At 46.5% G+C, this 15,228-nt stretch overlaps 1 protein-coding gene across 1 annotated transcript in view; it reads left to right on the top strand.

Annotated features, from left to right (window-relative positions):
- The window catches only part of LOC124034226 (synaptic vesicle glycoprotein 2C-like), a 32,392-nt gene continuing 17,164 nt past the window's right edge, over positions 1-15,228 (top strand). The window contains exons 1-2 of the mRNA XM_046347117.1: positions 1-304; positions 8,364-9,128. Coding sequence (XP_046203073.1) covers positions 8,522-9,128 — 607 coding nt within the window. The 5' untranslated portion in view covers positions 1-304; positions 8,364-8,521. The remainder of the gene's footprint in view (positions 305-8,363; positions 9,129-15,228) is intronic.

Genomic DNA, 15,228 nt, shown 5'->3' with positions numbered 1-15,228 from the left:
ACGTCATGCTCCCTCTAACTACATTGTTCCATTTCACGGAATTGCCGGCATCACTCAATGAAATACAATTATTGATTGCACTCTCTCCTAGCTCTCCCCGTCCCTCCTACTTCTCCCTCTCTCGTTTCTTTCCTGAAGTACTGCAGGGAGAGAACATCATCGGAAAAAAACACCATCAGACAGCAACTACCTCAGTTCTACAGTGGGACACCAGCACATTTACATTCACAAGACACAAGCAACTCGCCTGGTGCAATGGCTTAACAACCAGCGAAATCCACTTTTCCTCTCTCCTTAAACAACGGTAAGCGCTTTAATTTCTTGAGACGAAACTGAGATTAGTATTTTTCAAAAAACCTAGCCTACAGTGTTTCCTGTATTGTTTCATATAGGCTTTCTGGGAATGCAGAATCATTTTCACTATAGGCTAAGTGCAAAGTAGGCTAATGTAGCAAAATACACTTTTGATATTGTTAAATGCAAAGTTCCATTGCGTAGTTCTAGACTGCAGTGCAACTGTGTGGAGGATGTTGGCAGGGATCCCCACTTTATTCATAATACAAAGCTACTGCTTAATCTCATGCATAGTTTACGTCTGAAGTTGACCAGCTTTTTCAGTGTTTATGCTTGATTTTTCTTTGGGTATTGCAGTCCGCGCAATAAATGTGCTTCGAACCATCCAGATACATTACTTGGAGTATATATAGGCTTCATTTGGGACACTAGCCTATAATGTAGGTTAACGTCAAAGAGACAAGTTCGGTTTTAGTCATGTAACATTGTGCCTACCCCTTTACAGACCCACCAAGTAAAGTCATGATGCCCATGATATCTGTTCTTCATTAAATTTTATTTCAATTGAAGTCGATAGTTGTTACAGTCTCACATCTCTGCAAGTCTGACAGGAGCTCTCGGCTGCGGTGAATTAGTAGGCTATCACATGGCCAGTTACCCGGAGCTTTTATAGCACTCTGCATTACCGCCAAAAAGAGCGCGAGGCTGCGGGTACAGTAGCGTGCTGGGTACTGATTCATCCGTGGACTGCACCTCAGAAAATGCAACGATTGATAGGCAGGCTACCAAGGAGCATGGCCAGTGAACCGGAAATCTGCATCAAAGTCCTCTGTAGGAGCACTATAGGCTTGCTTGGCAACATTTAAAGGGTATGGAGCATACACCTAACCACATGAAACAAATGTATTTGCATTAGTATATCAAAAGTCCCAATGCAAAGTTACACCTCACTTTTTATATATAAAAAAGTGATCAGAATTCCCGAAGAATTGCCAAAGTCATGTTAGGGAGTGATGTAATATGGAGGACCTGGAAAGCAAGCCTATTCCCTATAATGTAAACTCCAACAGAAATAACTTCAAAAGTATAACTTCAAATTAAACCAAATCGTTTGCACTCATGACTACTGGTTTCAATTGAAGTTTCAGCCAATTTACAAGCAAATACTTGATGAATTTATTGTTACAAATCAGCTTGCAAGGTTGCTAGCCAACTAGCCTGCTAATGTTAGCCCTACTAGCCTGCTAACATTAGCCCTACCAGCCTGCAAATGTTACTTTAACACTCCATTAGTCATCCAGTTGCTATCAATGCCTAGCTTGCAGCTACATTGAAGTAAACCAATGTTTTGGAAATACATAATTCTATCTAACCAGTTAGCAAATAATGTTACCGGTACTTAAAGTTATCTTAGTCAGCAAGCCAGACAGCTAAAGTTAGTTATTTTAGCCTGCCAGCTAGCCTATACAGATAACTACCCAAGCTTACCAATGTTGACCATCACCACGGTCAACATAGCTAAGTAGTAAGCCAGAGAACAACGTGTCAAGCACAGGTAGGAACCCACAAAACACACACAAATACACCACCAGATATAATGTAGAGAGAGCGGAGAAATACAGATTGACGGCTGTGTTAACTACCAAAGAAGAGTCTGAGAGAGGCCTTCAGAGGGAGAGGCCGTTTCACCGGCCCGAGGGAGAGTCAGCTAATCCAATGCGATTTAATGAGGTAAATTCACATTGAATTTACCCGGTTTATGTACATCACTGCTGACACTTGCGGTGTACCGGCAGGTTGGTAGGAAACAGGTTGCAGGGTTCACATTCACACATGGCACAGCACCTGGTTTCATTCAGTCTCATTCCGAATCCTGCCTTCCACTGGTTAAACTAAGCCATCAAAGTCATCTGGGGTGAAATGAGCACTGCACACAGTAGATGTGCGCACGGTTCCCTTACTCCAATCTGCTCGCTTCAACCGGACAAACCAGTCCCACTTCAAAGCTAGCTTCTTATTTTTGGGCAGCAAATGAGTCGTAACCCTGTCCTTGTGGGTATTACTGCAGTATGTGGGTGTTACTGTACTAGCTACGAATGAAAGAAAACTAATACAACACTCACTCGCTAGCTCATCCACTGCTAAGTGCACAGAACAAGAGATGATGCAGTTTTTTGCATGCATGTACAGTGCATTCGGAAAGTATTCAGACCCTTGACTTTTTCCACATTTTGTTACATTACAGACTTATTCTAAAATTGATCACTTGCTCAGTTTGGAGACCTTTAATGGTGCAGACTTTTTTTTGGTACCCTTCCCTAGATCTGTGCCTTGACACAATAATGTCTCGGAGCTCTATGGACAATTCCTTCAACCTCATGGCTTGGTTTTTGCTCTGACATACACTGTCAACTGTGGGACCTTATAAAGACAGGTGTGTGCCTTTCCAAATCACGTCCAATACATTTTATTTACTACAGATGGACTCCAATCAAGTTGTAGAAACATCTCAAGGATAATCAATGGAAACAGGATGCACCTGAGCTCAATTTCGAGTCTCATAGCACAGGGTCGGAATACTTATGTAAATAAAGTTTTATAAATTTGGCAAAAAAATGGAAAAACCTGTTTTCACTTTGCCATTATGGGGTATTATGTATATATTGATGAGGATTTTGTTTTATATAATCCATTTTAGAATAAGGCTGTAATGTAACAAAATGGGAAAAGTCAAGGGGTCTGAATACTTTCCGAATGCAGTGTATATGGTTTCTTCTTCGTGGATGTACATAGTAGCTCACTAATGCCAACACTTGGTTTTGAATGTAATTACATGCGTTGCTAGTAGCTAACCGGTTCGCCATATGACATTGACAATAGTTCATTGTGGGTAGTTCCGAAGATATCCAAAAATAAGTTCATAAATATTTCAAAACCCCAAAACATAACTATTTATGGAATTATGGGAAACCACACCATGACTACGAACTATGTTAATAAGTCTTTGACCATACCACGTTGTTACTTGGTGAGTAAAAACTCATGCTTCCTACCCTTTACTTTGTCTTCAAAACAGCTTGACAGATTTTCATGGGCGGTGTTGTCTGTCTGTAGTCAGTTGGTGGGAAACACTTGACTTTTAATGGTGTTGACAGCTAAATTAAGCCATGTGTAAACTGTGGCTTTCAGATTCAGGAAAAAGCTCCTGGAAGTTCTCCAATCAGTTAACCAATCAATCCCAAATCTTATAGTTTTGTTACTCAAATCTAAACCCAAATCTTTTTCTCCCAGGTGGACCACACACTCTAGCAACCCCTCTCGACTCAAAGTTACATCATTGAGAGAGGTAGTTAATTGACACTGGTCCAATGACAATGCAGTAAAAGTGGAGGCCTCCAAATAGACCCAGTGAGTCAGCCATGCAAGTAACCCTGTCTAAGCACTAAGCAAATTAATAATTTACAGATACATCATTTGTATGTCTGGGATGATTGAACCTGGTAATGTAATTACTTGGCATCATACAGTAATGTTATTCAGCCGCGACCTCTGAACTTCACATTGTATCTCCAGTTAACATTTGAACCACATCGTTTTCTGCAAAAATGTCCTGCACAAATCCTTTAATCTCTTCACACATACATGTGTGTCTCCATTTTCACAATTTTCTCTCTTGGTGTAACTTGTGGGGGTACAAAGAAGTCCCTTTCGTAACTAGTGTCAGGCTGGTGAATCACTGCCAAAGACTATAGTGTAAAAGCCGCATCCAGCAGCGAGTGGCGTGCTCGCCGTCTTCTCTGTTCGAGCTCTCTGTGTTTCCTAGCTCTGCAGTGAGGGGCTGGCATGGCTGGGTGACCATATGTCCACCGCTCAGATCAAACAGGAACCCGTGTGTGTCCACTGGGAACCAGGTGACAACACACACATTACACTGTTTGGATCCTCCCTCCCTCCCTGACTGAAGAGATTGTGACTACGTTAACTATTATGTGACATAGTAATAGTAAACGGGTACTAGGTGATATTGTAATACAAATCCCAAAGATGAACAGGGTGCAGTTATCTGATATCCTATTGGCCATTATCTCCTGCATCTGTGAAATCTGCCGGATGTGTGTATACTACCTTGGCTTGAACTGTGAATGCTCTATATGGGATCCTTCAGCTTTATTGTAGGTCACAACATAGTGTGTGTAGAGTGCATATATAAGTGCCGTTCATTTTGACCAGCACCATCACGTGACGTCACAACATCATTACTTCCATTCACTGCAGTGGTGAGGGAACTATCTATTATTATAAGCATGGGGTGAATTCCAACTGTATGTCTTATCTTCACTCAGCACGAGATTCATTGAAGTCAACAATAATATTTATAATTCTGGTTCTTACAGAGAAAAAAGGTATTGCCAACTTGCAAAAGTTGACTTCAAACCATTCGCCATCATCAATATATCCTTGTGAAGGTTGACTCTGCACTACAGAGCACTATTGAAGCAGGTTTCCTCCAGGTCTAATCTGTGTACCCACATAACTAGTTTGCCTTAGCTCTCTTCCATTCCTCTCTCACTTTCTTTTCTCTCCTATAATCTCTCTCACTCATCCCCCTCTTCAACCCTCCCTCTTTCTTTCCTGCCATCTCTCTCTCTCTCTCTCTCTCTCTCTCTCTCTCTCTCTCTCTCTCTCTCTCTCTCTCTCTCTCTCTCTCTCTCTCTCTCTCTCTCTCTCTCTCTCTCTCTCTCTCTCTCTCTCTCTCTCTCTCTCTCTCTCTCTCTCTCTCTTTCTTTCTCTCTCTCCTTCTCTCTTTCTCTCTCTCTCTCTCTCTCTCTCTCTCTGATGAAATCTCCTAACTGAAGCCATCTCAGGCTCAGGCTCCATCTTGCAGATGAGGTCATGCACTCTCTGTTTTGATGCTGGATGTCCTCTCCTCTTTCAAAGGGGAGGACATCCACAAGTCAAACATGATTAGGATGGAATATATTCATAATTTCTGTTTAAATAGATTGCTTCCCCTATATTGCTATTATATCCACCATAGGATTTTATGATCTCGTGGAAATAAAGGAGTTGTTCACTGCCTTCAGTAGGTGTGGATCAGGAAACCTGTAAACTCCTCCTGCAAGCTTTTGTTTTTCATTCTAACCTCCTGCTTGTAAAAGTCAAATGGCCTTGTGTCAGGTGATCTGTGTCATGAATTCAGGCCAAATTGAGAAAGCAACATATTGTGTTATAAACTAACTGTGGGGCACCAAGACCCATTTGCATGCAACACTGCGGAAGACACAAATGGCCAACACGATACATTGAATGTAAAACCAATGTTGCTAGCTAGTAGCTATATCTCTTCGAGTCTTGACTCAGATGGAATGGAGTGCAGGAACTCCTGACTCAGTGATATACTCAACTAGTGCAATCTCTGGGCGTTGATTGCCTTGTCAGGCCTGGTGCAGGAGTCTTCACAGTGTGAACTGAAATGGGTTTGGTAGGAATGGAGGAGATGGAGAATGGTGGGGGTGGGGATGGGGCGTTACAACCAATTAGAGACTTATTTTTTTGTAAAAACATCCCTTTTCAATCAGTACACACATTAATGGATTTAAAAAATAATAATTTTGACACATTTTTCACTCTCGGTAGGAAGGTACATAGGGCCTAGTTTGGTGAAATGCCTTACCTACTGTATATAGTTAGGGCAGTTAGATATGTTTGAAGGAGACTAGGTAGAGGTTTGGAGTGATAACTAGTTAGTTAGTTTGACAGGTGGATACGAGGGAATGGTGGAGGGAGAGGTTGAATGGAAGGGTGTAAATGAACAGAAGAAAGTAGTGCGAGGTATAATGGATAGAAAAGGGGAACACGGTAGGGGAGTGATAGACAGATCAGATGTGAGGAGAGGGACGTAGGAGTGGTATGATAGATGGCAGTGCGACTGCCCCTGTTGGTCTGGCTGTCTGTGCTGTCTCGGTTTCGTCAGTGGTGGTCAGGCGAGGTGGACTGTGAGGGCCTTGGTATGCACACATGTCTTCACTGATCCTCATCACCACTGACAGGGGGGCTTGGACTCTGCTCCACAGACTCTCTGACAGACAGATGCTGGACACACACACACACACTCACACACACACATCACCCACTGTGTGTGATCAGTGTGTGTGTGTGAGAGAGAGAGAGAGTGCATGGGAGAGTGTGCGTCTGTGTGTGTGAGTGTTTGTGTGCTTGCTTACTTTGCATTTAGAGGTGCTTGTGTATGTGTGAGCACCCAACTCATGGCCTGCATGAAACACTAGGAAGCGTCAATGTCTTGAGAGTCTGTCAGGAGTCTTGACAAGCCACTGGCAGCGCCTGACTCTGAGTTCACATAACAGAGGCATTAAAAGTGCAAGCTTCGCTGTCAAGATAAACTGCAGAATGGGCTCCAATAGTAGAGTAGCACAGTATAGCAGGGGGGTTGAGAGAGACAGGTTTGCATATTAAATCTCTGAAGATGGTTATTTAACTTCACCTAACCTGAGTGTCCTCTGTAATACAGCTCAGCGATGTTCATCAAACTAAGGTTCTCTGCAAAAAAAAGGATCCCAATAACGAGAACGACAAAGCAGTAACACACAGAACCCTGTACTAGTCACAATGATGAATAGCACAGGCAATATGACCAGTACATATAAAAGGAGACTTGGTCTTAACTGCAGAAGCCAGCCAATGAGACAGAGGGGATTAGCAGAGTCACCTTGAATCAGCGGTGTCATTCTGCCCAGTAAAATTGTATAATGGGAGCTGGAGCCTGGGAGGTGATTTGTGGCCTCCTGACAGAGCTTCAGTGTTCATTAGGCCCTATAGAGAGCAGCTCAGAGACACACTGAACGGATGCAGAGATACACACACCCACACTTGTTAATTAAAAGTACACAAACATATAACATTTCAGCACTTATAATTGTACAGAATAAGGACACACTCTCAGTCTCTACCAGAATCAAAGCCTTCTTCCATTGGATAATTGCTTGACAGTGCCCAATTAACTTCCTTCTTCCCTCCAATCAGCAATGTATATTTTATGCAGCTGTAGTATGAAAGAGTTCAGCCAGGGCGATTAAGTCAATCTGTGATATACTGTAGGTCTTGGTTTACACTTTGATCATTCACAATGAATCACTCCAGGGTTATGTTGGGGTCACACTCCTGCCTGCCAACTTAATGTAGCAGGCGTAAAGGAAACACCTGAACGGCAATTATTTCTTTCTGATCCTGACGAGAGGGGAGGTTCTCTTCTGCACTATTCAACCAATCCAGTAAATGTGGAGGAGGAGTTAAGATGGAGTGTTGCGTTGTTAACGTCCAAAAGCGGAAGTCACGTCACAGTCTCTCTTTCCATTTCCCCTGAAAACCGGATGCATCCGGTTGTTTCCACTCTGCTGAGGGTGCACTCTTGCCAACCCAGGCCTCCTCTGACTGGGAGGGTTTCCCCCTGCCCATTGTGTGTGTGCGTGTGTCCTAGTTCATGTGTATGAAATCAGTGACATTGCCAAATCAATTTCCTTCGAACACACAGTGTGTATGTGTTTTGTTTCATTATGCTGGTGACACAGAGGCCATTTGCTTTCAGTGTTTCCCGTGGATCCTCCTCGTGCATGGATTTAAGGATGACACTACATTTACATTACATTTAAGTCATTTAGCAGACGCTCTTATCCAGAGCGACTTACAAATTACGGTTCCGCTTGGGTCACCACACCTGCCCTTATATACCAGAACCTTGATCATGACTCAGCACATTTCCTGTCTCTGTTTAAGACCTGAGACTGAAGGAGACTCATGAAATATAGAACAGGGGAGCTCTCCTGGAAATGTAATATACTTCATGAATATAAACTGTGTAATACGGCCAAAGCCATTTTCTTTACATCACTCAAGGAAATGATTAAAGGGGAAAGGGGCAGGCAGGCAGGACAGCGAGCGAATGTTTAAGAGAGTTAGGTGTCAGAGCTGTTTTCCTGCAACACCTGTTTGTCTGGTTATGAATGCAGCTGTCGAAACGTCCCGAGTTATTCACCTCTTTCTCTCTTCCACAGCTTGACCAATGAACACCACAGCCAGTGAGGGTAACTTCCTGTTGTGACTGCAGACTTCAGGGTTTTCCCTGTTGCATCTCCAGACCCACCACTCTGATCTGCTCCCAAACCTCTCTACCCCCCTGTACTCCCACCCCTGAACGTCCATCAGAGCTAAAATGGACGACAGCTACGAAAGCAGGACTTCCTTAGTGAAGGGGGCCAAGGACATCGTCAAGGAGGCCAAGCGGCACGCTGTGAAAAAGGTCAACAAGGTCGTGGACAGCACCACAGACGAGTACTCCCAGCGCAAATACAGCCGTTTCGAGGACGAGGTGGACGAGGGGGACGACTTTTACCGTAACCCTCCCAGGCAGGACGGAGGCTACAATGACAATGACCAGGCCAGTGATGCCAGCGACGCCACAGAGGGCCATGATGACGAAGATGAGATCTACGAAGGGGAGTACCAGGGAATCCCAGCGGCCGGAGACAGGCAGGCCAGGGAGGGGCAGGTGGCTCTGGGGCAGCCCGTCACAGACAGCCTGAAGGACCGTAAGGAGCTGGAGCAGGAGAGGCAGGCGGACGAGGAGGAACTGGCCCAGCAGTATGAGCTGATCATCCAGGAGTGTGGCCACGGCAGGTTCCAGTGGCAGCTGTTCCTGGTGCTGGGCCTGGCCCTCATGTCGGATGGGGTGGAGGTGTTCGTGGTGGGGTTCGTTCTACCCAGCGCCGAGACGGACATGTGTGCTCTGGGTGGCTCCAACTCCAGATCTGGATGGCTAGGTAAGCAGTTAGGGGTGTGTGTGTGTTTAAAACATGAGTGCTTAGCAGTTTCTGTAAACTTCTGTAAGATCACAACAGGATTAAATTACGATTGTCCACAGAGTACCGTGTGACGGTACGTTGGTTTCTGTGGACTAGTTTTCCCAATGTGTTCACTTGGAGTCACACTAGTCCAGATGGCTGCAGGTCTGTAATCCATCACTATCGAGTCTGACATGACATGTGTGTCTGGGGGCTGCCTGTGTTAATGTCATATTGTAAAAACATAGAATCAGTCAGCCCTCCACCCCCTGCACAGTGAGACATGGCACTACTACTTTCACTGCTCCATGCTCTGCTTACCCTTATTCATGCTCCCTCCCTCCCTCCATCCCTCCCCCCCTCCCTCCCCAGATGAGGTGACTCAGGCTGATCGGGATTGTGTTTGTCTGTGTGTATCGTGGAGTTACTTTGACCTTGTTGGAGTCCAATGTGATCATCATCAGATGTGTCTCTTTTCATTTAGTTTTGTCATTTTTCTTTTTCAGAGCGGGGTTAGAGCTACAGAAATATGAAAATAAACCCGCCCGCGTCCTGCCGTCTCACCCGGAAACCATGATTTTCTGTGGAATATTTAATTACACATCTGTGCATTTTGTATACAAACAACACCAATGTCAGTGCTTTGTTGGTTAGTTAGTTCAACCTGAGTTTACTTAGTTGTTTCCATGCAGACCCATCGCAGGGAAACATGAATAACATCCCAGAGACTGAGGCTTTGCATTGCAAGCTGGTCAAACTGAGCCCAGTGTAACAGGATAATACAATCTGAAAAATGAAATGAAATCAATCAGATTAAATTACAGAATAAAATTTGTACCTAACAGGATCCCACAGGAATCCTAACTGCTGCATGGGAACGATGGAGGAATGAGAAAGCACCTCACTGTATCACTTTTCACCTCCTCTGTTTTCTTCCCTTTCTCTTTCTGTAACTCTCTTTCCCTTTCCTTTCTTAGTCTCTTTCTCCTTTGTTCTCCCTCCTCTTTTTTGTCTCCTTCATTCTCTCTTTACATCTCTCCCTCCTTCCACCACTTCCTTCCTACCATCTCTCTCTCTCTCTCTCTCTCTCTCTCTCTCTCTCTCTCTCTCTCTCTCTCTCTCTCTCTCTCTCTCTCTCTCTCTCTCTCTCTCTCTCTCTCTCTCTCTCTCTCTCTCTGACTCTCTCTCTCTCTGACTCTCTCTCTCTGACTCTCTCTCTCTGACTCTCTCTCTCTGACTCTCTCCCTCCCTCCCTCTCTCTGACTCTCTCCCTCCCTCCCCCTTTCTCTCTCTCCCTCCCTCCCCCTTTCTCTCTCTCTGTATATGGTAGCCAGCTGGCAGGCTGTGAGTATCTGCGTGGTCCAGGCCAGGGGCAGCTGAGCATGGCTAAACTGCAGTGAGATAGCAGTGCCACTGCAGAGATTACCCGCTGCTACCGCAGAGAGAGTGTGTGTGGTAGAGGGCTGTGGGGTGGGAGAGCGTGTGTGGGGGGGGGGGTTCTCTTATCGAGCACTCATAGTATCAAAATACTTCACGCCTATCTGGTCATTACCCTTGATGCAAGGGAGCTTAGAAGCATTACTTAGCTGAATGAGTCATTCCATTGTGCTTGCACCCCTGGGCCCAAGATAAGTATAATTTCATAAAGATTTCATTGAAATCTTTGCTACCCCCACCAACCAAAAATGTGACAAAGAGACCCAATCTTTTTTTCTGCAGAGGTGGTGGTTTTCTTACGGCAAAAGAGGGGGCACGAATCCCATCAAGCCTGACATGATCTGGTACAAATGTGATTACACGCTGCTCAGTGTAAAGGAGCTGAACAGAAGAGAGGAGAGGAGGGGAAAAGGAGAGTGGAGGAGAGGAGAGGAGAGGAAAGATATGGGAAAGAAGAGGAGGACACAAGCAGAAAAAGAAGAGCGGGTAGAGATCAGCACAGTGAGAAAGAAAGCAGACAAGATCTGAAGAGAGGAGAGGAGAAAAGAGACGAGAGGATAGGTAAAGAGAGAGTATTGAAAACAGTAAAAAATACAAATGAAAGGAAATCACCAGACCGTTGTTTACAGTGACAGAATTAGCTTCAGACAGGCACGCCGTACTTGTCATGCAGGTGAAAGAGGACCCAAAAGCGACTTAACAGAAACAGAGTTTATTCAAGTCCAAACAGAAAACGACAAATCCTGAATCCTTAACAGGAAATGTCCAAACAGGGAATAACAGAAATCCTCTAGTCTGTAGAGGGGAATAACAGGAGAAGCGGCCACAGACTGCAGGTCGCTTCGGGTAGGCGCAGGCCGTAGCTGACAGAGACACCTGCTCACACGCAGCATCTGATGAAGGCAAAAACACGACAGGACAGGGCGATACACAATCACAGCACGGTGAATTCTAAACAAGGAACCGACGGGACAGGAACGGAACACAAAGGAAGAAATAGGGACTCTAATCAGGGGAAAGGATCGGGAACAGGTGTGGGAAGACTAAATGATGATTAGGGGAATAGGAACAGCTGGGAGCAGGAACGGAACGATAGAGAGAAGAGAGAGCGAGAGAGTGAGAGAGGGAGGGGGAGAGAGAGGGATAGAAAGAGGGAAAGAACCTAATAAGACCAGCAGAGGGAAACGAATAGAATGGGGAGCACAGGGACAAGACATGATAATAAATGACAAACATGACAGTACCCCCCACTCACCGAGCGCCTCCTGGCGCACTCGAGGAGGAATCCTGGCGGCAACGGAGGAAATCATCGATGAGTGAACGGTCCAGCACGTCCCGAGACGGAACCCAACTCCTCTCCTCAGGACCGTAACCCTCCCAATCCACTAAGTATTGGTGACCCCGTCCCCGAGAACGCATGTCCATGATCTTATGTACCTTGTAAATAGGTGCGCTCTCGACAAGGACGGGAGGGGGGAGGGAAGACGAACGGGGGTGCGAAGAAAGGGCTTAACACAGGAGACATGGAAGACAGGATGGACGCGACGAAGATGTCGCGGAAGAAGCAGTCGCACAGCGACAGGATTGACGACCTGGGAGACACGGAACGGACCAATGAACCGCGGAGTCAACTTACGAGAAGCTGTCGTAAGAGGAAGGTTGCGAGTGGAAAGCCACACTCTCTGGCCGCAACAATACCTTGGACTCTTAATCCTGCGTTTATTGGCGGCTCTCACAGTCTTCCCCGCAGACAAAGGCAGACCGGTAATGAAGTCTAAGGCGATGTGAGACCATGGTCGAGAAGGAATGGGGAGCGGTCTGAGACGACCGGCAGGAGGAGAGTTACCCGACTTAGTCTGCGCGCAGTCCGAACAAGCAGCCACGAAACGGCGCGTGTCACGCTCCTGAGTCGGCCACCAAAAGCGCTGGCGAATAGACGCAAGAGTGCCTCGAACACCGGGATGACCAGCTAACTTGGCAGAGTGAGCCCACTGAAGAACAGCCAGACGAGTGGAAACAGGAACGAAAAGGAGGTTACTAGGACAAGCGCGCGGCGACGCAGTGTGCGTGAGTGCTTGCTTAACCTGTCTTTCAATTCCCCAGACTGTTAACCCGACAACACGCCCATAAGGAAGAATCCCTCGGGATCAGTAGAAGCCACAGAAGAACTAAACAGACGGGATAAGGCATCAGGCTTGGTGTTCTTGCTACCCGGACGGTAAGAAATCACAAACTCGAAACGAGCGAAAAACAACGCCCAACGAGCTTGACGGGCATTAAGTCGTTTGGCAGAACGGATGTACTCAAGGTTCTTATGGTCTGTCCAAACGACAAAAGGAACGGTCGCCCCCTCCAACCACTGTCGCCATTCGCCTAGGGCTAAGCGGATGGCGAGCAGTTCACGGTTACCCACATCATAGTTGCGCTCAGATGGCGACAGGCGATGAGAAAAATAAGCGCAAGGATGAACCTTATCGTCAGACTGGAAGCGCTGGGATAGAATGGCTCCCACGCCTACCTCTGAAGCGTCAACCTCGACAATGAATTGTCTAGTGACGTCAGGAGTAACGAGGATAGGAGCGGACGTAAAACGTTCTTTTAGAAGATCAAAAGCTCCTGGGCGGAACCGGACCACTTAAAACACGTCTTGACAGAAGTAAGAGCTGTGAGAGGGGCAGCAACTTGACCGAAATTACGAATGAAACGCCGATAGAAATTAGCGAAACCTAAAAAGCGCTGCAACTCGACACGTGACCTTGGAACGGGCCAATCACTGACAGCTTGGACCTTAGCGGAATCCATCTGAATGCCTTCAGCGGAAATAACGGAACCGAGAAAAGTAACGGAGGAGACATGAAAAGAGCACTTCTCAGCCTTAACGTAGAGACAATTCTCTAAAAGGCGCTGTAGAACACGTCGAACGTGCTGAACATGAATCTCGAGTGACGGAGAAAAAATCAGGATATCGTCAAGATAGACAAAAACAAAGATGTTCAGCATGTCTCTCAGAACATCATTAACTAATGCCTGAAAAACAGCTGGCGCATTGGCGAGACCGAACGGCAGAACCCGGTACTCAAATTTGATACTGGGAAGATGACTACCATCTAAGGCAAACATGGGCGTAGGCTTGTCTAACGGTCTGAAAGGAATGTTATGTTTCCGAACCCATGCTTCGTCCATGAAACAACCCTCAGCCCCAGAGTCAATCAAGGCACTGCATGTAGCACCCGAACCGGTCCAGCGTAGATGGACCGACATAGTAGTACAAGATCTAGATGAAGAGACCTGAGTAGTAGCGCTCACCAGTAGCCCTCCGCTTACTGATGGGCTCTGGCCTCTTACTGGACATGAATTAACAAAATGTCCAGCAACTCCGCAATAGAGGCACAGGCGGTTGGTGATCCTCCGTTCCCTCTCCTTAGTCGAGATGCGAATCCCTCCCAGCTGCATGGGCTCAGTCTCAAAGCCAGAGGAGGGAGATGGTTGCGATGCGGAGCAGGGAAACACCGTTGATGCGAGCTCTCTTCCACGAGCCCGGTGACGAAGATCTACCCGTCGTTCTATGCGGATGGCGAGAGCAATCAAAGAGTCCACATCTGAAGGAACCTCCCGGGAGAGAATCTCATCCTTAACCACTGCGTGGAGTCCCTCCAGAAAACGAGCGAGCAGCGCCGGCTCGTTCCACTCACTAGAGGCAGCAAGAGTGCGAAACTCAATAGAATAATCCGTTATGGACCGTTCACCTTGGCATAAGGAAGCCAGGGCCCTAGAAGCCTCCCTACCAAAAACTGAACGGTCAAAAACCCGAATCATCTCCTCTTTAAAGTTCTGGAACTTGTTAGAGCAATCAGCCCTTGCCTCCCAGATAGCTGTGCCCCATTCTCGAGCCCGGCCAGTAAGGAGTGAAATGACGTAAGCAACCCGAGCTCTCTCTCTAGAGTATGTGTTGGGTTGGAGAGAACACAATCTCACACTGCGTGAGAAAGGAGCGGCACTCAGTGGGCTGCCCGGAGTAACAAGGTGGGTTATTAACCCTAGGTTCTGGAGGCTCGGCAGGCCAGGAAGTAACAGGTGGCACGAGACGTAGACTCTGGAACTGTCCAGAGAGGTCGGAAACCTGAGCGGCCAGGTTCTCCACGGCATGGCGAGCAGCAGACAATTCCTGCTCGTGTCTGCCGAGCATGGCTCCTTGGATCTTGACGGCAGTGTAACGAGCGTCTGAAGTCGCTGGGTCCATTCCTTGGTCGGTTCCTTCTGTCATGCAGGTGAAAGAGGACCCAAAAGCGACTTAACAGAAACAGAGTTTATTCAAGTCCAAACAGAAAACGACAAATCCTGAATCCTTAACAGGAAATGTCCAAACAGGGAATAACAGAAATCCTCTAGTCTGTAGAGGGGAATAACAGGAGAAGCGGCCACAGACTGCAGGTCGCCCGGGTAGGCGCAGGCCGTAGCTGACAGAGACACCTGCTCACACGCAGCATCTGATGAAGGCAAAAACACGACAGGACAGGGCGATACACAATCACAGCACGGTGAATTCTAAACAAGGAACCGACGGGACAGGAACGGAACACAAAGGAAGAAATAGGGACTCTAATCAGGGGAAAGGATCGGGAACAGGTGTGGGAAGACTAAA

Source organism: Oncorhynchus gorbuscha, linkage group LG04 (assembly GCF_021184085.1).
Source record: "Oncorhynchus gorbuscha isolate QuinsamMale2020 ecotype Even-year linkage group LG04, OgorEven_v1.0, whole genome shotgun sequence".
NCBI classification, from domain to species: domain Eukaryota; kingdom Metazoa; phylum Chordata; class Actinopteri; order Salmoniformes; family Salmonidae; genus Oncorhynchus; species Oncorhynchus gorbuscha.
This window is presented reverse-complemented; position numbering and strand designations above follow the sequence as displayed.